A 22823-nucleotide genomic window follows, 5' to 3' on the forward strand; every position below is an offset into this window, starting at 1 on the left:
ATTTATTATTACAAGACGTTATTCTTTCATCGAGGAAGTCATTCCTGAATATTAGGTATGTAGACTGATTCCGGGATGTACAACGCTGATACAGTCGCATAACTCAGTACTAGTACATTAGGAGTCTTATCCTTTAAGCCACGATGACAGTAAGTGATCTCTGTATCATATCGCCACGGAGCAAAATTATTATACTGAAACACAATTTGATGCTGGAGTAAAATATATTTTGAGTGTTCAGATTATAAAAGGACAAGCGTCGTGTTGACAATTTGTTCAGTAGCCGCAGCCACATCCGCATCCGCCGTAGCCTCCATAGCCGAGACCGTAGCCACCTCCGTAGCCTCCATAGCCGAGACCATAGCCGCCTCCGTAACCAGCTCCATAGCCGAGTCCACCCTCGCGGGTAATACCAACGGCACCGTTTCCGCAGCCGTAGAGGATTTCACCAATACCGGCGGTGGGGAACTCGCCAGCGACATCAGCAGTACCAAGGAACGGCAGGTTGCCGCAGACACCGACAGTACCCTCGTACCTGTTCTCGGAAGCTATCCCAAGCCCAGTGGGAGCAGCAGAGGCAGTAGCAACAGGGAGACCACCACCGCTGAAACCACGACCGCATCCACCTCCATAGCCCCCGTAGCCTAGACCACCATAGCCCAGACCGCCGTAGCCACGACCTCCACAACCGCAACCACAACCGATGCCTAAAGCGGACTGTGAACAATGGGAAGAAATTAAATATACTAGTGGTCTCCCAGTAGTCGAAATTTGACTATAATTATTGGACATTATATGTTTGAACATTATTATTGGTTCTATTATCAAAGACTATTTATTATACTTCTCTATTCACAGATTTCGCCATAAACAAAAAAAGTATTTATGCATGTGTGTGTCAAATACATGGTAGTGTGGGAAATGTTTTTTTTTATTGCTTTAATGTATTTTTAATGCATAATAAAAAAAAAATATTAGCATTCTGCACTCCTTCTCTACTGGGAAATTTGATACTCCTCCGTCTGCACAATTTTCGTAAAAAGGGGTACAAAGTTTTACTCCACGTAGATAGATTATTATTAGAATTCGTTTTACGTTTTATTTGAGCTTTAATTCTAAAGACGTACCTGTGCCACGAGGGCGGTGGCGCAGACGAAGAGAATGAGTTTAGCGGCCATGTTGTTTCACTGAGTGACTTCAGAATGCGTTCACTTGAGCTGCTTCAGCTTTTATACACAACTATTTGCCTTATCGTTCTCGTAAAATTTATCTTAATGAACTATTGACGTGACTTTTGAGAATTTCCAAATTGTAACCTTAAGAATTAACACTGATTCTTGTAAAATTTTGAAATAAACTAAAAATACTTGAACGCAGTAAAGATTACTCTAGTTTCACAACTTTTCATTATGAAATTCTGTTATCTCAAGGTGACCACGACCCTCAGCTGCTATATAAGGTGGATTTTCTGTAGTTGGAAACATTCTAGATCAAGTATCTGAATACATTGCAACATGTCCACCTTCGCTTTCCTCCTCCTCTGCGTTCAGGCTTGCCTGATCCAAGTAAGTATTTCATTTATTTTATATTGAAAGTATTCTGTTTTATTATTTAATAATGACTTAGCACATGTGTTGGGTGACAAATCAGTTCATTGTGTGTCTGTCTTTATGCAACCCGCACTTAGTAATCCTTTTATTAAAAGGAGAACAAGTACCCTCACTAATACACTACATACCTTCTTCCCAAGTATATACTATCCATAATAAATTGCAAAATATTTTATCACGTAAATACAGACACAATTACAACTTAGTCACAATTTAAAGTATTAGATTCATAATCATAATCTTCTACATATTTACTATTAAGCACTGTATAATATCTCATGTTTTAATTAATGCTATCTACTATAAGGTGACCTCTGATGTATGTGACTTTTGTGACGAATTTTACCACCAGAATATTCTGATTCTGGTTCGGGAGGATTTCCTAACATTTCTGCCCATTCATTTGGACTCGGTAACTCTATAAGTTCCTGTTCCCCCAAACTATTAAAAATGAGTTCCATATAATTTTCTTGTTCCTCAACATTCACTGCCTCACATTCCATCACTCTTTCCGTCCGATTTCACAGTCCGATTCCTTCACCCTTTCTGCAGTTTCCTGCCCAGAATCTGTTTATTTTTTAAGTAATGGATCTATATGTCTATTCACAACTGTTCCATCACCAGTTTCTACTTGATAGTTTCTTGGCCCATTACCGTTGTAATAAGTTTTAATCTGTGTGACTATTTTAGAACGTCTACGGACAGTGCCTGGGTAGAGGACTGGGAGGCTGCGGCTGTGGAGGCGGCCTGGGTGGCTACGGACTCGGCTACGGCTTGGGTGGATACGGCGGCGGATATGGCTATGGCGGATACGGCGGTGGTTATTACGGTGGCTATGGCGGCGAGGGCGTCGGTAACGTGGGTGTCGCCGGTGTGCTGCCCGTCGGTGGTGTCACCGCTGTCGGTGGCCGCGTGCCCATCATCGGTGGTGTCGAGTTCGGAGGTCCCGCCTGCGCTGGCGGCTGCGTCTCTATCTGCGGACATTGCGCCCCTACCTGCGGCTGCGGATACGGTGGTCGCTATTACTGAAGAAATTAACTGGCATGATGCAACGAGGTCCTGTTCTCATGAAATATTAACATTGAAAATTGACAATTGATCGAAAAATAAATCTTTGCAAGCATCAAAATCTGGTTTAATTTAATCGTGAGGTTAAAGTGGCTGTCAGCAGTCAGAAATGCTAGTAGAACAGATGTTGGCTGGGGTCAAAAAGTTCTCGAGTAGTGACAAAACACCAAAAGGCGTACCGAGGGTAGGCCTTCTACCGACAACCTGGTCATGAGAATCCGCTGATTCGGGCATTGCAGGACCAATCAGTGTAGCGAGCCTTGGGGATGACGACGAGTGTGTCTCTTCAGCACTGTAACACGTCTATTTCATATATTTCATTCTATATCTGTGGTGTCACCGCTGTCGGTGGCCGCGTGCCCATCTTCGATGGTGTCGACTTTGGAGGTCCTGCCTGCGCTAACGGCTGCGTCTCTATCTACGGACGTTGCGCCCCCACTTTCATCTGCGGATGCGGTGGTTATTTATGACAAGAAATCAATGACAAAAGCTTGAAATATAAATAACTCGATCTAAGTAATAAACAGTTCGCTTGGCATCAAAACTTTATTTATCATTTTCTGATTTTCCGTACTTTATAAAATCATTGGTTATTCATTACTCAAGGTTCAGTATATTTCCTATTCATGGACAGACGGACTCACGACCTGTCTGGTACTAAGTACTTACTTAGTTACTTATATTACTTAACTTACTTACAGTACTTAACCTATAGCCGCCAGAACGTGAATACCACTCCCCATTTGAGTTCAAAGTTTCCATTTCATTAACCTCGGTCCCATCCTTATATTTTTTATTTCATCTCTGATACTATTTGTTTTATTGATTATACTGATTAATGTTGATCTTTTTTTGGGAATTCACTGGATTTTTCTAGTATGTTTCTTTTAATGTTTGATTCGCCTTCAATGTTGGATTTGGTCATGCCGTTAGTATTTCGTGTATTGTGTCATATTTCTGTTGGGAGTTAAATGTTCTAGTGATGATTCTGTCGCAGAGTTGAGGTTCTGTTTTATAATAGCTATCCTTTCCTTATTATGTGGTAGCCGCCAGAACGTGAATATCACTTCCCCATTTGAGGTAAAAGTTTCCATTTTTTTGACCGCTTTTAAAATTCCTATTTCATCTCTGATTGTTTATGTTTTATTTGTTGTACTGATTAATTTTGATATCTAGATTTACTAGAGAGGCATCAAAGCAAAACAATGAGAACCATGTTTAATATTTCACCATACATAAGCAACAAATATGTAAATCTGGATTTGAATCTAAGAACAGTGAAGGAAGAAATTGAAATATATAGCACAGATTACCAAAAACGACTTGATGAACATATTAATCAGCTAGCTGCAGTACTCTACAGCTACTCTTTAGTAGTTCAAAAAGACAGACATTAAACAAATCTAAAATTTTCGGATTTATGTTCAGTTATTCTTTTTAATTTACCTTTTTCAATTATAATAACTTTTTCAATGTGGATACTAATTTATATTCGAGCACCGGCGTGGTCGCATCGCCTGATTCGAGTACCCCGGGCATCTTATCCTTTAAGCCACGATGAGAGTAAGTAATATTATATCTCTGTATTATGTCTACACGGAGCATAATTATTATTACACTGAAACACAATGTCATGCTGGAGTAAAATATATTTTGAGTGTTCTGATTATAAAATGACAAGCGTCGTGTTGAAAATTTATTCAGTAGCCGCAGCCACATCCGCATCCGCCGTAGCCTCCATAGCCGAGACCGTAGCCGCCTCCGTAGCCTCCAAAGCCGAGACCGTAGCCGTCTCCGTAACCAGCTCCATAGCCGAATCCACCCTCGCGGGTAATACCAACGGCACCGTTTCCGCAGCCGTAATCGATTTCACCAATACCGGCGGTGGGGAACTCGCCAGCGACATCAGCAGTACCAAGGAACGGCAGGTTGCCGCAGACACCGACGGTACCCTCATACCTGTTCTCGGAAGCTATCCCAAGCCCAGTGGGAGCAGCAGAGGCAGTAGCAACAGGGAGACCACCACCGCTGAAACCGCGACCGCATCCACCTCCAAGACCCCCGTAGCCCAGACCACCATAGCCCAAACCACCATAGCCCAGACCGCCGTAACCACGACCTCCGCAACCACAACCAATGCTCAAAACGGACTGTGAACAATATGAAGTAATTAAATATATTATTATTAGAACGCGTTTTACATTAAATATAAGTTTAATTGAAAAGACGTACCTGTGCCACGAGGGCGGTGGCGCAGACGAAGAGAATGAGTTTAGCGGCCATGTTGTTTCACTGATTGACTTCAGAATGAGTTCGATGTCAGTTGTGTCTGTTTTATACGGAATATTTCTCAAGTGTCCTATCTCAAAAACGTGACTTTAACCTACATCACTGTACCTTGTGAAATTTTGTTTGAATGAGATTACCCTAACTAGTAATGTGGCTTTTGGAGACAGCTAAATCATACGTGTCAATCAAGGAAAAAGAAGTTTTTTTCACAATTCTACATTTCAACACTTTGTCGCAATCGCCCTTATTGGAATACAATTATTCGTATAAAAGGATTGCCGCTGTGCAGTACTAGCATTCTCCGTCTAGTACCTGAATACAACAACATGTCTACCTTCGCTCTCCTTCTCCTCTGCGCTCAGGCCTGCCTGATCCAAGTGAGTAATCTTTATTTTATGTGCTCTGCGCTCTGAAATTGTTACTACTAATATATAATACTGATGTTGTTTCTAATGAGTTTGAATATTGTCATGAAGCGTTACTGTCGTTACAGAACGTATATGGCCAGTCCTTGGGTGGACTAGGCGGTTGCGGTTGTGGAGGTGGCTGGAACGGTTGGAACGGACTCGGTGGTGGTTGGAATGGACTAGGTGTTGGCTGGAGTGGATTCGACGGCGGATACGGCGCCGGTTGCGGTTCATACGGAGGTGAAGGCATCGGTAACGTTGGAGTCGCCGGTGAGCTGCCCGTCAGTGGTGTCACCGCTGTCGGCGGCCGCGTGCCCATCATCGGTGGTGTCGAGTACGGAGGTCCCGCCTGCGCCGCTGGTGCCGTCTCCATCTGCGGACACTGCGCTCCAACCTGCGGATGTGGACGCGCTGGTCTCGGTGGATACTACTAAAGATCTAACGAAAGAAACCATGAAAATGCTCCATTAATTAAACTCTGATCGATGCAAACGTTAACATTTTTATTTTTATGTCCTTTTGACTTAGGAAAACATGACTGCAAAAAAAAGGCCGAAGAACCAACCAACTTGCCATAGAAAGAAAACATATTAACAGCCTTCTATTGAATTGTTTTGGGGAATCCTTTTCATTTGATTTAACCATGGACGCCAAAGATCTTTTTGTGAAAACTGACATTCTAGGTGCTGTTAAAATACTGTAAAGAGTAGGTATTACATAAATGAAAATGGCACATAATTCAATGTTGGAATTTCCTTTTCATGAATCCTCTATCCACATCATCGATTGAAGCCCCAACTAAAGCTATGCGTGCCTCGAGGCTTGAAACTTGAAATACAAAACTCTGTATCTAAATAGCAATAACGGTGTTAAACCATTAATAAAAATGGGAACTTTGTTCATCGATATCCACAGGAAACTCTTGATGGTGTGAAAATTAAAAGTACATCAAGGAGCTTCGGTGTTACTCAACTAACTTACTCGTTACCCAGTCACATTACCATTGAAGATATAACTGTAAATGATATCATAAGCGGATATTAGTTAATTAAAAGATGAGCCGACGACCTGTTGAGGTTCGTGGGGATGCAAGCAGCGCAGGACCGATCTTTGTGGCGAGGCTTGGAGGAGACGTATGCCCAACATTGGACGTCTGTGGGCTGATTGAATAGATATCACAAGCAGACGTTTTAAGTCTGTGCACACGTACCTAGCCGATCCCCTCCGAGGTCAGAATCCGGTCACTTCACCACCTATAGACAGCAGCAGACACGCTGCCTCTTAGGAGACGATGCGGTATCCTCGAATCGCCCAGACCGCGATCTCAGCGGGTCAGGCTCGACACCAAATGGGAGCGCCGTAAAGTGCCATTGACCGCAACACCCCTATTATAGACGGCACACGACTTGATTGGGACCCCCAACTTTAGGAAAAAGCCGACTCAAAAAGCCAGCCGTCGCCTTCGGACAAGGGTCCAATTTTTCAGAATGAGCGCGTAAGCTTTTTTTTTTTCCAATTCGAGGCCGAGGGACCTAAGACCGCTCACCCCAACCCCGATGCGTACGCCCCCGATTACGAGGTGGACACTCGGTGACAACGCGCGCCCCCCGTGGAAAAACAGTGCCTGGGATTTATCGAGCGCCACCTCGATCCCCTACCTTCGGATCCTAGTGACGACCAGTATCACGCCTGCGCTAATCAGACGGGCAGACTCTCGGTAGTCTCTCCCCGGAGCCACGACCGAAGTGTCGTTCGCGTAGCAGAGGACGCTAAGGCTGGGGAGGGGACCCCGTAGGACGCCCCGCAGGGCCCAGTCGAAGCCGATATTCCACAGCAAGGGGGCCCAGAACTGGCCCCTGTGGAACACGACGCTCGACGGGAAAGCGGTACACCGCCCCACCGTGTCCTCCGCATTGGATCGACCTGTCCTCGAGATACGAGCCACGCAGCCACGATTCTCTCCAACATTTTGCCCGCCTCATTTAGCAACACGATGAGGCGATATCCCGCGGGCGAGTCCGTGGAGCACCGGTTCTTCCTCAATAGGACCAGTCTGCCCGTTTTTCATTTCGACGGGAACCGTCCCGACTCAAAGTACTCATCGAAAAACCCCCCGAGCCGGTCCTCTGGGGCCTCGAAAGCCAAGTTCCAAACCCGGCCGTGAACGCCGTAAGGTCCTTCGCTCTCATTTTTGACATGGCAGTATGGATCTCCATGCGTGCAAGCATGTTTTGTTGATTCATGAGACATTATATTCTGACTGAGTAAACTACTTTGTTTCGTTTCTCCGACATTACCCAATAACGCCCAATGTAAGAATACTAAGTATTATGGATCCTGCTCTACTGCTGCTATAAAAATACATATATAGATAATAGATAATAAACACCCAGACAGCAGACAAACCAGTTCATCACACGAATATTTGCCCGATGTGGGAATCGAACCCACAAAACCTTTAGCGCAATAGTCAGGAGCACTAATTACTGCACCAACGAATCAGTCGAAAAACTAGGAATTGTCATAACACTTCGATGAGGCAATTCTATATTTCCTTTTCAAAATAGCCTTACACGAACGTGAGGTGCATTTTGAAAACAGTAGACCTTTAAACAAATTAAATGTGATGTAACTAGTAGGTATTACTAGTATAAGATAACAATAGGAAAGACACGTAAAAAAATCGAACACAATTTCACAAACATTTGAATTGTGATTTCGTCACGTTATTGAATTTGAACAAAGTTAAGTTTGATAAAAAGAGCTGCCTTTGAAAGAATGTATTTTTTTATTTTTTATTTTTTTATTGCTTAGATGTGTGGACGAGCTCACAGCCCACCTGGTGTTAAGTGGTTACTGGAGCCCATAGACATCTATAACGTAAATGCGCCACACACCTTGAGATATAGTTCTAAGGTCTCAGTATAGTCACAACGGCTGCCCCACCCTTCAAACCGAAACGCATTACTGCTTCACGGCAGAAATAGGCAGGGCGGTGGTACCTACCCGTGCGGACTCACAAGAGGTCCTACCACCAGTAATTACGCAAATTATAATTTTGCGGGTTTGATTTTTACTGCACGATGTTATTTATTCCTTCACCGCCGAAGTCAATCGTGAACATTTGTTGATTACGTATTTCATTAGAAAAATAGGTACCCGCCAGCGAGATTCGAACACCGGTGCATCGCTCGATACGAATGCACCGGACGACTTATCCTTTAGGCCACGACGACATCTAAATATGTATGTATATTCTTCGTCTAATATCTGAATGTAAAGACATGTCTGTCTACCTTTGCTTTCTTTCCCCTCTGCGCTCAGGCTAACGTCTTTTTATAGACCCGTTTTTATAGCCCGGATGCTGTCACGCGGCTCTGAGGGTACTCCAGGCGCGACTCTCGTAGTCGGTCGAGTATCGATAGGTGTGTAGTTGAAGCTCAAGTGTTTGGGTCTTGTGCTGAACAACTAATGGCGCCTCAACCACCACTTCGGTGAGCTGGTCCTGAATCTGTTGGGGATGGCGGGCGCGTTGGCTCGTCTTCTCCCCAACGTCGGTGGTTCCCGTGTGGTCACCCGGACTCTCCGCGCGCAGTGTTATCAGGGGGTACCACACGATCTCCACCGCCCGATTAGCCTCCTCATGTCTCTAGGCAAACTGTATGAGCGTCTGCTCTACAAACGCCTCAGAGACTTCGTCTCATCCAAGGGCATTCTCATAGATGAACAATTCGGATTCCGTACAAATCACTCATGCGTTCAACAGGTGCACCGCCTCACGGAGCACATTCTTGTGGGGCTTAATCGACCAAAACCGTTATACACGGGAGCTCTCTTCTTCGACGTCGCAAAAGCGTTCGACAAAGTCTGGCACAATGGTTTGATTTTCAAACTATTCAACATGGGCGTGCCGGATAGTCTCGTGCTCATCATACGGGACTTCTTGTCGAACCGCTCTTTTCGATATCGAGTCGAGGGAACCAGCTCCTCCCCACGACCTCTCACAGCTGGAGTCCCGCAAGGCTCTGTCCTCTCACCCCTCCTATTTAGCTTATTCGTCAACGATATTCCCCGGTCGCCGCCGACCCATTTAGCTTTATTCGCCGACGACACGACTGTTTACTATTCTAGTAGAAATAAGTCCCTAATCGCGAAGAAGCTTCAGAGCGCAGCCCTAGCCCTAAGACAGTGGTTCCGAAAATGACGCATAGACATCAACCCAGCGAAAAGTACTGCGGTGCTATTTCAGAGGGGAAGCTCCACACGGATTTCCTCCCGGATTAGGAGGAGGAATCTCACACCCCCGATTACTCTCTTTAGACAACCCATACCCTGGGCCAGGAAGGTCAAGTACCTGGGCGTTACCCTGGATGCATCGATGACATTCCGCCCGCATATAAAATCAGTCCGTGACCGTGCCGCGTTTATTCTCGGTAGACTCTACCCCATGATCTTTAAGCGGAGTAAAATGTCCCTTCGGAACAAGGTGACACTTTACAAAACTTGCATAAGGCCCGCCATGACTTACGCGAGTGTGGTGTTCGCTCACGCAGCCCGCACACACATAGACACCCTCCAATCCCTACAATCCCGCTTTTGCAGGTTAGCCGTCGGGGCTCCGTGGTTCGTGAGGAACGTTGACCTACACGACGACCTGGGCCTCGAATCAATTCGGAAATACATGAAGTCAGCGTCGGAACGATACTTCGATAAGGCTATGCGTCATGATAATCGCCTTATCGTTGCCGCCGCTGACTACTCCCCGAATCCTGATCATGCAGGAGCCAGTCACCGTCGACGCCCTAGACACGTCCTTACGGATCCATCAGATCCAATAACCTTTGCATTAGATGCCTTCAGCTCTAATACTAGGGGCAGGCTTAGGGACCCCGGTAACCGTACTCGTCGAACTCGACAAAGAGGTCAACGTGCAACCTAACCCATGCATCATGCATCCATGCATGCATGAATCTACTACCGGATCGGAATCGCGACCCGCTGAGAAGATCCGGCGAGAAACTCAGCGGGTCGCGATTCCGATCCGGTAGTAGATTCATTCGCGAAACAATTGCTCTTGAGTTGTTAGGTCTCCTTCGGAGGCGCTCGGGCAGTTGTTAGCAAATCCCACCCCTCTTGGCTGAGCCTTTGCTCGCCCACCTGTCCTGGTGAAACTGGAAAGGCCTTCGGGCCACCAGTAAACTTTCAATCATAAAACGATCTCCTCCAAGGTTGTTTGCGTCCTCGTGGGTTTTCTTCCTTGGAATCTCAAGGCCGAGTACGTGGCCATGAAATACCGGCGCAGGGCATAGTCCTTGAGTAGGGAACAGACACCCGACCCGTCGACTGTCGGTGGGGGCATACTGCGCGTCGTCTGGCGTACGCCAAGCGGAGGGACCGATTGATGGAAGAACTCGAGGCCTTGGTGCCCGTGCTCGAGGAATGGTCAGATCGGCGAAACGGCATGCTCTCTTCGCCTGACGCAGGTCCTATTAGGGCAAGGCTGCTTTATAAGGTATCTGTGGAGAGTGTTCTGGAGGGTACCACTTCCAGACTGCCACCGTGCGGGCAACCAGAAAACTACACCAAGCGCGCGCTTGTACCACCGCGCCGCATTGGAAGCACGTGTGTCGCGATCTTGTCGCGGTGCTGGTGTGAGACTTCCTTGCTGGCTGTCGTCACTCGCACGCTAGAAGACCGGTGTACTTACAAGGTCATGGCTGGGTTTTACAACCTGATGATGACGCTCCGTGAAGCTGAAGAACGCGAAAGGGAGTTGGATCACACTTTGGCTCCTCAGCGTAGAAGACGGAGTGGGGGGTGCAGACGCGAAGCCCCCACTCAGCTCCTGTAGGGGCCTTCGGGTGCCGGGTGCCAGAGCGCCCTCCATCTCCCGAGACGGCATCCTTCGGGATCTTTCTAGGGATGAAATCCTGTCCTACCATCAGGACGCGTACTGGCGAAGGCGGACTTTTGGCGCGCGCTATGGTACCGTAGGTTTCGTTTAGTGGGAGTGGTGGAGCTCAATGGGGTAAATCGTTTCCACGAAGCGGGTCTTGCGCACCTTTCTCAAAGCGTAATCTCCTAGGAGGAATTGAAAGAGGCAGAGGACCTCAGTCTTCCTCTACCCCGTCTTCTCCTCTGGCGGCGCTGAGGTCAGACATAACTCGGTCTGTTATCCCTTAATCACACGATCAAGGGGTAACAGAACGAGTTATATGGACACACGTCCATAAGCGGATTCCCCAGCGTTAATAAAGGGGGTATTTAAAGTTATTAAAAATACAATTATAGTGAGAACATCTCGAAATGGGTACCACATTGAAACGGTAAATTCGCGCCAGGCCCTTGTGTGGCAATGTTTACAGGCATAGTCACCAGACCGACTTCAACAAATGCGCAATATCCTTGTATTAGATCATTATTTTTAAATATAAATATAAAATATAAATCACATTAATTGCTTACTAATACATTCCCGTGACTTTATCTGCGGTGTGCACGCGAATTAATTGAAATGAACGAACGTTGTTCTGTGAATTCGCTTATCGGCCACCGGAACTATAAATTAGTTGAAAATTTAAATACCAGTCACCGACATACTTTTGATTTTATCTAATAGGCTCTTTTATTTCGTCATTAAAGAATTTGTCTATCGATTAATTGAAAACGTTAATTCATAAAGTTCGTTGGAAGTGAAGATGTCTCCGAGATCTTCAGTCTCGCCTTTATTATATTCAATCATAGCACTTGGAATGGCTGGGCCCGAAAATCTAGGCGATACACGCATACTCCTTTGAGCAACTAGCAGATATCCTTGACATGTCTATGTATCATCAAACAACTCATCACCCACCTTCATACATGAGTTCTAAGTCTAAGTTTCATAGTTCAACGGATGGCGGGTGGCCCTGCCGTATTGCATTAACCTTACTGCTTTGCCCCAGAAATGGGCTGGCTGCTGGTACCTAGCCGTGACCGGCTCCCAAGACGCGCTAGCGCCAGTAACGCAAGTTATAATTGCAGGTTTTATTTTTATTACACGATGCTATTCCTTCAGAGGAAATCTGAAAGTGGCACCTGTGACAGAGAAGTTGAGGAGTGCGCGTTTGGGATGGTAAGGACATGTGATGAGACGAAATGACAATGAGGTTGGTAAGAGAGCGTTAACTATGAATGTGGAAGGCTATAGAGGAAAAGTTAGACTTAAGAAGATATGGATGGATTACGAGAAAGACGATATGTGTAAGAGGGGAGTGAGCGAAAAAATGGTATATGATAGAGGAAGTATGGAAGGAGAAAACATGTAGCGCCGACCCCAGTGGCTGGGGGAAGGGTAGGAGAATGATGATGTTATTCATTCCTTCATTATAGACATCATTCCTGAGAACACGTATTCGTCATTAGAAAAAGTGCTAATTTTTTATTTTATTTTTTTCGGACCGGGTGCCGAACCTCCTACGAAGTCCCCGCGCATAAGGGGCGTGCGGGGTATGTGAGACTCAACGATCTGCATGGTGTTGTGAGCAGACCGCGGGCCCAAGGATTTTAGGGCCCACCCACTAAACGACTCCCCTGCACTCTTACACCCGACGTCCGATCCCCTCCGAGGCCAGAACCCAGATGAGGTAGGGGGGGTACGGCGGTCAACACTACAACCAGTCGGCGCGGCTCACCCCAAGGACGCCCAGCCGACGGAGCCTTCGAGGCGAATCGAAGGCTCTGAAACATCGGCCGTCTCAGTACGGCAGCCCGTCAGGCCGCCCAGACGATGCCGCTGATGTCCCGGAATACCCCGCTGGACCAGAACCAGCCTGCCGGGCCGGGACGCTATACACCGTCGACCGGTCGCTCTATTACTCCTCGACAGCGCGCTAGAGTGCTGGTAGCGCGCCGCGCGGCCTCTACCCCCTCGGGTCGCCCCTTGACCTTCGTCGGGGCTGGTACCTGCCTGTGGGATTCGAACACCGGCAGAATTCTGCCGGTGTTCTTCCTTTTACTGGCGGTAGGACCTCTTGTGAGTCCGCACGAGTAGGTACAACCACCCCGCCTATTTCTGCCGTGAAGCAGTAATGCGTTTCGGTTTGAAGGGTGGGGCAGCTGTTGTAACTATACTGAGACCTTAGAACTTATATCTCAAGGTGGGTGGCGCATTTACATTGTAGATGTCTATGGGCTCCAGTAACCACTTAACACCAGGTGGGCTGTGAGCTCGTCCAGCCATCTAAGCAATAAAAAAATAAAAAAATTGCATCGCGCTGACGGTCTTATTCAAGTTAGCGAAATATATTTTGAAGGATTCCGCTTCATAGAGACAACGGTGAATCTAATATATCGTGCCAAAAAAAAAAGTACGAACAAACAGAAGTTTAGTACTGATTTTCAGTTAGCATATTTACATGATTGTGTTTTGCGAACGTAATAATTAATATAATTTTGTTGCCGTACATAACAGGTAAATCTAAATTCGTCATTAAACAACAATATATATATATATTTCAATTCGCAACAAGGCTATTATAACATCGTTGATATAAGCTCTGTTGCAACAACCAATTGCAGGAGACAAAGAGCGATCCTAATCGACCTCAACGGTTTGTGTCAGCGTAATCAAAATGGTGAGTTTATTTAATGGTGTTTTTAAATGATATTTTAATGACCCCGAATTCGTATTTTTTTATTTATTTCTATTTCAACTTATTAAGATGAAGTTATTTGTTAAGAAAATTTATTAATATATTCCTTTTAATACTGTATAAACTATTATATGTGTGTGTGTGTATGTATGTATGTATGTATATACTTTTTGTAATTTAATATAAATTTCATTGCACCTACCACTATCTACTCTGCACTACCTTTGGTTCACTGGTAGAGAATGCCTTTTTTTTCTTTTCTTTTTTTTTTATTGCCTAGGTGTGTGGACGAGCTCACAGCCCACCTGGTGTTAAGTGGTTACTGGAACCCATAGACATCAACAATGTAAATGCGCCACACACCTTGAGATATAAGTTCTAAGGTCTCAGTATAGTTACAACGGCTGCCCCACCCTTCAAACCGAAACGCATTACTGCTTCACGGCGGAAATAGGCGTCTTAAGGCGTAAATTTAAATTTTACATGAAGTGTAATAAATAAAATAAAATAAATAAAACATTAGCTCATTAAAGATACGATTGAAAGTCAGTGAAACATTTTTAATTTTATTCCGCCACGCGAATCGAATTATGTTCGCGTTCTTGTGTTAAAATCAATATATATTTTCGGTAGATTCGGTAATTTGTTTGTTAAATTTTGTTTATAAAGATAAGGACTGAAACCCGGAGTCCGTATTATAGTAAAGCGGTCAATCACCACAATTGCGACTTCACGGGGGTCCACGAACAATTTAGACGAAAATTGATCTCCTCCTCCTTGCGTCGGTTTCCTCATTACTGAGGGTCGTGGTCATGGCCTTGAAACAAATTGTTTTTTATAGTGCACCGCCATCTGTTCCTATCTGCAGCTGAGTGCAGAGCATCGTGCACTGTGGTATCCAGGGCTGCACGAATCTGGTCCGTCCAACAGGTCGGGTTCCTGCCTCTTAGTCGCTTGCCCTCGACCTTTCCAGTGACCATCAATTTCTCTAAGTTGTCACTGTCTTTCCTTGCGATGTGGCCAAAGTATTCAAGAATCCTTCGCATGCAAATGGTGGAGAGTCTAGTCCGGATCTTCAACTGAGCTAGGATGGATAAATTGGTGCGGCGTGCGGTCCAGGGAATACCCAACATCCTCCTCCAGCACCACAATAGATAAGAAGTGCTAATCAAATTTTTTTTTTTTTTTTTTTCGTTATCATCTCAACCCTTCCACTGACCAGTGCTCAACATAGGCCTCTCCAATTGATGTCCAATGCGGCCGGTTCGTTACCACTCAAACATGACCCACCGATTTTCATTTTATCATTTTCATTTCTTATAAACAAGCGGCCCGCTCCGGCTCCGCTCGGGTCTTTAACAAAAATATCAACGATATTTGACGTTGTTTTATTTTTTTCAATAAAAGAATACTTATTGCGGCATAACTGCAATAGATAGAGATATGCTGTCGCGAGACCTTTTGTAATTGATAATGTGTTCTACAAAGTCGTAGTACATTATTTTATTCTATCATAAATAGCTTTCGCAGGGCACGCGATTTTTACACCTTGGGTTACATTGTTGGAGTTTTATTAAGGATCCCTAATTTTTTTCAATAAGATTATAGCCTATGTCACTCGGGAATAGTGTAGCTTCCAAACGGTGAAAGAATTTTTCAAATCGGCTTAGTAGTTACGGAGCCTATTCAATACAAACAAACAAACAAATCTTTCCTCTTTATAATATTAGTATAGACTAATATAGACAAAGAAGGAAACCTGGTAACCAACAGCGGAGAAAATGCTACCTAACTATATTTTTGCTTATGGCTATTTATATTTAAATTGACTGCGGAAGCTTTAGAATAGTTGTATTCAATTTATATAGTAGTCACATTAAAAATTTAGAAACCTGGAACGTTTTACTGCAACCTGCCCATTTCTGCCGCAAAGCAGTAATGCATCCCAGTTTGAAGGGTCCCCACCTGGGGGAGAGGCGTTTCGCAATACATTTGTCACGGACTTTATCTCTCAAGGTGGTTGACATGTCAATGGACCCCGGTAACCACCAAACACCAAATGGACCATATTGACCGTATGATATTTATACATTTTCGTAGATAACCCTGCCTATTCCTACCGAAGAAGTAACACCTTCCGCTTATGAGGGTCAGACAACCAAACAGACAACAAAAATATGTCCTCGCTGAGTTCTTATCTCCTATAGTTAATCTTTTTATTTATTGCTTATTTGGGTGGACGAGCTCACAGCCCATCTGTTGTTAAGTGGTCACTGGAGCCCATAGACATCTACAACGTAAATGCGCCACCCACCTTGAGATATAATTTCTAAGGTCTCAGTATAATTACAACGGTTGCCCCGCCCTTCAAACCGAAACGCATTACTGCTTCACGGCAGAAATAGGCAGGATGGTGGTACCTACCCGTGCGGACTCACAAGAGGTCCTATCACCAGTGAAAATCTAATGAAATTTTATGGGCATTCCAGCTGAAGTACGTCTGTGTGCTGGTCTTGCTGGGCTCACTTACCGTGCATTCGAGTCCGGTGCATCCTGAAGGCCAACAGCCTCTCGTCAATGAAGAAATCATTACGGACAATAACGATGAAGTCGAACTAACCGTTCCACCATCAGCGCCGGTGGTTCAAACCAGAGAAAAGAGGTTCGTCTACCGATACCAATGCCCTATTGGCTACCACAGAACAGATTTTTTTGGTATTTATCTTTGTGTAGAAGAAGACAATTTATTCTAATGGCTTATTTAAGTATCGCAAAGAATGTTTAGTAAGCTGGATGTATGGAGGTTAGAGTTAAGGAGGTAATCATTATTTATGGGAGAAAAGTTAAAAAAGTCTCCAAATGTGTGCTATAAATAAAAGTTCAAAAACCACTGAATGTAGCAGTGCGTGTGCGCTTGTTTTGCAATGTTTGTCTTAAGCCTTCGTCAAACAGAATGCGTATTAGCGCGCGTCAGAGCGCTAAACTGACGCCGCGCTATGACGCCGAGATGTGTTGTAGTACTATGGTAACATACCGTCAAACAGAGCCCCAGCGCTATAAGTACGCAACGAGCTGTCGCGGCGTTAGGACGCTTTGACGTCAGACGTTGTAATTTTTTACAAATTTTATTTTAGCGTCCGAGTGTATTAAAATACTAGATAATGCCCGAAAAAATGATATAAATAGTTAGAAAATACCCATGCTTATACAATGCCACATCTGAATCACTCGATTTCTTAACACTTTTAAATTTTCACACTGCTATCGAAAGGCACTATGATTTGGCGAATGCGTTGCGTCAAGGAGCGTTATATCTGGTCAATTTGAAGAGCGCGACGTTAAGTACGCGGCGCTAAGTACGCGTTCTGTTTGACGAAGGATTTAATGTTAACAATAACTATTAAAACTTCTAGAACGATTACTCATGAACATTAAAGTTATTTGTAATTTTTTAAAGGTCCGCTTTATTTGGTATTAGCATCAATAATTCGATGTTTTTAATTGAACTTTCAATTATGTTTATCCCATTCAAATATCTGAAGAAGTTTTCCGATCATCAGTACGTATATATGTATGTGTACATATATGTATGTGTATTTCACTGGATTGGTACACCGCGCGTAGTTCGTTTCCAAATGATTCTTGTCCACCTGATGGTTGTCTGGAAGAGATCGCTCTTAGCGATACGGCCAATTGTACTTTTTTGTTTTAATGTATCGCACTGTTTATTTGGTTTTTGGTGTACATTAAAGAATACTCTCTCTCTCTCTATATATATATATATATATATTTTAGATATTTTTAACATTAAATGATTCTCCTGCAAAGTTACAAAGTTGCTTAAGCCAAATAACCTGTCGATAATATATTTTATTTGTATAATGCTGTGTTTTCAAATTGTAATACTATAATTAGTTGCTATATTTTGTTTCCTGGTAACTTGAAATGAGATGTGACAAAACAAACACTATATATATATATATCTCAGTAGCGGTGCCAGCGATTCCAAACACAGATTGAATTTGTATGTGATTTTAAATTGTATGTTTGTTTGCTTAAATTAATGCAAAATAAAATTTTAATGCAAAAGTTCTCGTCTTGAATTTTATTCAGCTATTTTACTGTGTTCCGAATAAAAATAATCATAAATTAAATTCTTCTATCCAAGCCCTTGACACATGAGTATTTGAGTCGACTATTATCAAAGCCGGCAATCTGACTTTTGGACAATGATTGGTAAATCAGAAAAACGAATTATTGACTTTGTATTCCATTGGCAGTCACAAAACTCTTCGGAACGACATCTTAGATAAATAACAGGTTAACTATTAACCTTTATTTAATGCAGGTTTTGAACCGTATTCTTTGAAGGAGACGATTATATTCAAATCAATCTGTATTGACATATCAATAAATTTTTTTTGTCCAAATGCACAGATTGCCACCTTTGATAATAGACGACTCATTCCGATAGAGGCACCCGTCACGTGCGGACGTGCCCATCGACCACTCGATCGCCCGGCCTTTGTTCGCCCGGCTTTTGTTAGCCCGGCCATTGTTCGCGCGGCCTGTGTTCGTGGTACATCTGCCGACCAAGTGTTTTTTCTGGAAGTTTTTATTTGTTTTGTTTCTTTTGTTATTTCTGTGTTCGTGGTACATCTGCCGACAAACTGTCTTCCTGGAAGTGTTTAATTGTTTTGTTTCTTTTTGTTATTTCCGTTTTGTTGTGTTTTTTTCTTTGTTCTGTAGTAATCGTGCCGCATCGCCACCTGTGTTCAATAGAACCGCTCAGTTCCGAGAAGTTGGGGCCTCGCCGCAAGGCGAGTGTATTCAAAGTCCCGGGGCAGCCCCACCTGGGCACGTATCCATAATGGACGCTGTATTTGCGGAATTTCTCCGGCTTCACTACCCAAAGCTCACTTCCGAGTTTCTGGCCTTCAAGGCCGACCACACAGCAAGCCCTCTCGTGGACTCCGCCGACCTCGCTGCTCCTGCGTCGCCTGTACCTGCGTGCAAAGCTTCTGCATCGAGCACCGCAGCCTCCGTCGTGCCTGCCGTTCCCGCGTCGCCTATACTGGCGAGTAAAACTGCTGCGTCGTCCGCCGTGGCCACCGTTCCAGCTGTGCGTTCATCCGCGGCCTCCGTCTCGCCCTCCAAAACACCTGCTCGTAGGTCACCTGCGCCCGCCTCCTCGTCCTCCGACTCTGACTCGGAGATGGAGGTCGACCTCGCCCCCGCCTCATCGACGGATGGATTTACCCTGGTACAAAAGGGTAAGAAGCGTGCCGCGGAGTCTCGAGCTCCCGCGGCCGCTAAAATTAGCAAAGCCGCGAACGCGTCGCGCCCCCGCCCCCAGACTCCCGTTGCGCCTCCAGCCCGTGCCAGTCCGTCGCCGCGTCCGGTGGCACAAAATAAAACCCAGTCCCCTTCTCCGGTAATCCTTCAAGAGAAGGCAGCTTGGGATCGAGTTTCCCTGGCCCTTAAGGCCAAAAATATCAATTTCACGAATGCCCGTAACCTCGCGAACGGCATCCAAATAAAGGTGCATTCATCTGATGACCATAGGGCCCTCACCTCTTACCTCCGTAAGGAGCGTATAAGCTTCCACACTTATACGCTTCAGGAGGAGCGCGAACTCCGCGTTGTAATACGCGGAATCCCGAAAGAGATAGATGTAGAGCTCGTCAAGGCCGATCTGTTAGAACAGGGCCTACCAGTGAATTCTGTGCACCGTATGCACACCGGTCGCGGTAGGGAGCCATATAATATGGTTCTAGTCGCTCTCCAGCCTACCCCCGAGGGTAAGAAAATCTTTAACACACAGACCGTCTGTAGGCTCTCTGGTATCGCTGTCGAAGCCCCCCATAAAAAAGGCACTCCTAGCCAGTGCCATAACTGTCAATTGTACGGGCACTCTTCCCGTAACTGTCACGCGCGCCCCCGATGCGTCAAATGTTTAGGCGATCACGCCACGGCCCTATGCACTCGCGATCAAAAAACCGCGACGGAACCGCCTAGCTGCGTCCTGTGTCGAACACAGGGTCACCCCGCAAATTACCGCGGATGCCCCCGAGCCCCGAAAATAAATCGCCGCGTCGCCCGCCAAAACCGCCTCCGAGCTTCCGGCCCAGACATCAAAGCCTCGGCACCCTCTGCGTCGCAGGCTAAGCCAGCGTTTGTTCCGGCGGCGGTGCCCAGTGTCTCGGCCTGGGCGAAACCGCTGCCGTACACGAACACGGCTACAACTCCCTCCTCCGCGATTCGTCCCGCCTCCGCGACTCGTCCCTCTCCCGCGACTTGCCCTCCGACCGCGTCCGAAAATCTCGCTTTAGCGATCGACTTCTTTCAGTCGATCAACTTTGAGCGCGTTAACGCTTTGGGCGACGCCATTCGCGCTGCCTCCACTGCACAACACTTTATCGCCGTTGTGCAGGAATACGCCGACGTATACGCGTCATTAAATACGTACGTCCTCCCCTCACTCCGCCGGTAATCAATGGCGTATATAAGTAGAATAAAGCCTCTATCCGTAACGATAGGATTTTTTAACGCTTACGGTCTCGCAAATCAACGTGATCAGGTTTCTGACTTTTTGCGTGACCATCAAATTGATATATTTTTAGTGCAGGAGACCCTACTTAAGCCCGCGCGCCGTGACCCTAAAATCGCGAACTATAACATGGTCAGGAACGACAGGCTCTCTGCCCGTGGTGGTGGTACCGTCATTTACTATAGAAGAGCCCTGCATTGTGTCCCGCTCGATCCTCCCGCGCTCGCTAATATCGAAGCATCAGTGTGCCGAATCTCACTGACGGGACACGCGCCGATCGTTATCGCGTCCGTTTATCTTCCACCGGATAAGATCGTTCTAAGCAGTGATATCGAGGCGCTGCTCGGTATGGGGAGCTCTGTCATTCTGGCGGGCGACCTAAATTGTAAACACATCAGGTGGAACTCACACACCACGACCCCGAATGGCAGGCGGCTTGACGCGTTAGTCGATGATCTCGCCTTCGATATCGTCGCTCCGCTAACCCCGACTCACTACCCGCTAAATATCGCGCATCGCCCGGATATACTCGACATAGCGTTATTAAAAAACGTAACTCTGCGCTTACACTCGATCGAAGTAGTTTCAGAGTTAGATTCAGACCACCGTCCCGTCGTTATGAAGCTCGGTCGCGTTCCCGATTCCGTTCCCGTCACGAGGACTGTGGTGGATTGGCACACGCTGGGCATCAGCCTGGCTGAATCTGATCCACCATCGCTCCCGTTTAACCCGGACTCTACCCCGTCTCCTCAGGATACCGCTGAAGCCATAGACATCTTAACGTCACACATCACCTCGACATTAGATAGGTCATCGAAACAAGTTGTAGCGGAGGACTTCCTTCACCGCTTCAAATTGTCCGACGATATTAGGGAACTCCTTAGAGCTAAGAACGCCTCGATACGCGCCTACGACAGGTATCCTACCGCGGAAAATCGTATTCGAATGCGTGCCCTACAACGCGACGTAAAGTCTCGCATCGCCGAAGTCCGAGATGCCAGATGGTCTGATTTCTTAGAAGGACTCGCGCCCTCCCAAAGGTCTTACTACCGCTTAGCTCGTACTCTCAAATCGGATACGGTAGTAACTATGCCCCCTCTCGTAGGCCCCTCAGGCCGACTCGCGGCGTTCGATGATGACGAAAAAGCAGAGCTGCTGGCCGATACATTGCAAACCCAGTGCACGCCCAGCACTCAATCCGTGGACCCTGTTCATGTAGAATTAGTAGACAGTGAGGTAGAACGCAGAGCCTCCTTGCCACCCTCGGATGCGTTACCACCCGTCACCCCGATAGAAGTTAAAGACTTGATCAAAGACCTACGTCCTCGCAAGGCTCCCGGTTCCGACGGTATATCTAACCGCGTTATTAAACTTCTACCCGTCCAACTCATCGTGATGTTGGCATCTATTTTCAATGCCGCTATGGCGAACTGTATCTTTCCCGTGGTGTGGAAAGAAGCGGACGTTATCGGCATACATAAACCCGGTAAACCAAAAAATCATCCGACGAGCTACCGCCCGATTAGCCTCCTCATGTCTCTAGGCAAACTGTATGAGCGTCTGCTCTACAAACGCCTCAGAGACTTCGTCTCATCCAAGGGCATTCTCATCGATGAACAATTCGGATTCCGTACAAATCACTCATGCGTTCAACAGGTGCACCGCCTCACGGAGCACATTCTTGTGGGGCTTAATCGACCAAAACCGTTATACACGGGAGCTCTCTTCTTCGACGTCGCAAAAGCGTTCGACAAAGTCTGGCACAATGGTTTGATTTTCAAACTATTCAACATGGGCGTGCCGGATAGTCTTGTGCTCATCATACGGGACTTCTTGTCGAACCGCTCTTTTCGATATCGAGTCGAGGGAACCCGCTCCTCCCCACGACCTCTCACAGCTGGAGTCCCGCAAGGCTCTGTCCTCTCACCCCTCCTATTTAGCTTATTCGTCAACGATATTCCCCGGTCGCCGCCGACCCATTTAGCTTTATTCGCCGACGACACGACTGTTTACTATTCTAGTAGAAATAAGTCGCTAATCGCGAAGAAGCTTCAGAGTGCAGCCCTAGCCCTAGGACAGTGGTTCCGAAAATGGCGCATAGACATCAACCCAGCGAAAAGTACTGCGGTGCTATTTCAGAGGGGAAGCTCCACACGGATTTCCTCCCGGATTAGGAGGAGGAATCTCACACCCCCGATTACTCTCTTTAGACAACCCATACCCTGGGCCAGGAAGGTCAAGTACCTGGGCGTTACCCTGGATGCAT

At 46.0% G+C, this 22823-nt stretch overlaps 4 protein-coding genes and 1 long non-coding RNA gene across 5 annotated transcripts; 3 read left to right on the forward strand and 2 right to left on the reverse strand.

Annotated features, from left to right (window-relative positions):
* Positions 1–205: 205 nt before the first annotated feature.
* LOC101744264 (chorion class B protein L11-like) lies at positions 206–1359 on the reverse strand. The gene is made up of 2 exons (XM_021348822.3): positions 1128–1359; positions 206–717 (listed from the first exon to the last, which is right to left on the reverse strand). The coding sequence occupies exons 1-2, from the start codon at positions 1176–1178 to the stop codon at positions 277–279; spliced, it is 492 nt and encodes a 163-aa protein (XP_021204497.2). The 5' UTR covers positions 1179–1359; the 3' UTR covers positions 206–276.
* Positions 1360–1429: 70 nt separating this feature from the next.
* LOC101741670 (chorion class A protein L11-like) lies at positions 1430–2739 on the forward strand. Its single transcript, XM_004927364.5, has 2 exons — positions 1430–1565; positions 2301–2739. Exons 1-2 carry the CDS (start codon positions 1515–1517, stop codon positions 2637–2639), a joined length of 390 nt encoding a protein of 129 aa, XP_004927421.1. The 5' UTR covers positions 1430–1514; the 3' UTR covers positions 2640–2739.
* A 1607-nt stretch (positions 2740–4346) lies between these two features.
* LOC110385430 (chorion class B protein M2807-like) lies at positions 4347–4961 on the reverse strand. Its single transcript, XM_038016071.2, has 2 exons — positions 4911–4961; positions 4347–4828 (listed from the first exon to the last, which is right to left on the reverse strand). Exons 1-2 carry the CDS (start codon positions 4959–4961, stop codon positions 4379–4381), a joined length of 501 nt encoding a protein of 166 aa, XP_037871999.1. The 3' UTR covers positions 4347–4378.
* A 332-nt stretch (positions 4962–5293) lies between these two features.
* LOC101741813 (chorion class A protein L12-like) lies at positions 5294–5808 on the forward strand. The gene is made up of 2 exons (XM_021348824.3): positions 5294–5344; positions 5461–5808. Exons 1-2 carry the CDS (start codon positions 5294–5296, stop codon positions 5806–5808), a joined length of 399 nt encoding a protein of 132 aa, XP_021204499.2.
* A 7885-nt stretch (positions 5809–13693) lies between these two features.
* Positions 13694–18099, forward strand: LOC134200478 (uncharacterized). The gene is made up of 2 exons (XR_009975433.1): positions 13694–13989; positions 16497–18099. It is a non-coding gene; the product is annotated as an uncharacterized LOC134200478 (long non-coding RNA).
* Positions 18100–22823: the final 4724 nt, after the last annotated feature.

Source organism: Bombyx mori, chromosome 2 (genome assembly GCF_030269925.1).
Source record: "Bombyx mori chromosome 2, ASM3026992v2".
Taxonomy (NCBI): domain Eukaryota; kingdom Metazoa; phylum Arthropoda; class Insecta; order Lepidoptera; family Bombycidae; genus Bombyx; species Bombyx mori.

Excerpts from the sequence above, each read along its gene's own strand:
- LOC101744264 (XM_021348822.3), bottom strand. The coding sequence starts at position 1,178 with ATGGCCGCTAAACTCATTCTCTTCGTCTGCGCCACCGCCCTCGTGGCA. Across the intron at positions 718-1,127 it reads CCACCGCCCTCGTGGCACAG|TCCGCTTTAGGCATCGGTTG; the intron begins GTACGTCTTTAG and ends CATTGTTCACAG.
- LOC101741670 (XM_004927364.5), top strand. The coding sequence starts at position 1,515 with ATGTCCACCTTCGCTTTCCTCCTCCTCTGCGTTCAGGCTTGCCTGATC. Across the intron at positions 1,566-2,300 it reads TTCAGGCTTGCCTGATCCAA|AACGTCTACGGACAGTGCCT; the intron begins GTAAGTATTTCA and ends TGACTATTTTAG.
- LOC110385430 (XM_038016071.2), bottom strand. The coding sequence starts at position 4,961 with ATGGCCGCTAAACTCATTCTCTTCGTCTGCGCCACCGCCCTCGTGGCA. Across the intron at positions 4,829-4,910 it reads CCACCGCCCTCGTGGCACAG|TCCGTTTTGAGCATTGGTTG; the intron begins GTACGTCTTTTC and ends TATTGTTCACAG.
- LOC101741813 (XM_021348824.3), top strand. The coding sequence starts at position 5,294 with ATGTCTACCTTCGCTCTCCTTCTCCTCTGCGCTCAGGCCTGCCTGATC. Across the intron at positions 5,345-5,460 it reads CTCAGGCCTGCCTGATCCAA|AACGTATATGGCCAGTCCTT; the intron begins GTGAGTAATCTT and ends CTGTCGTTACAG.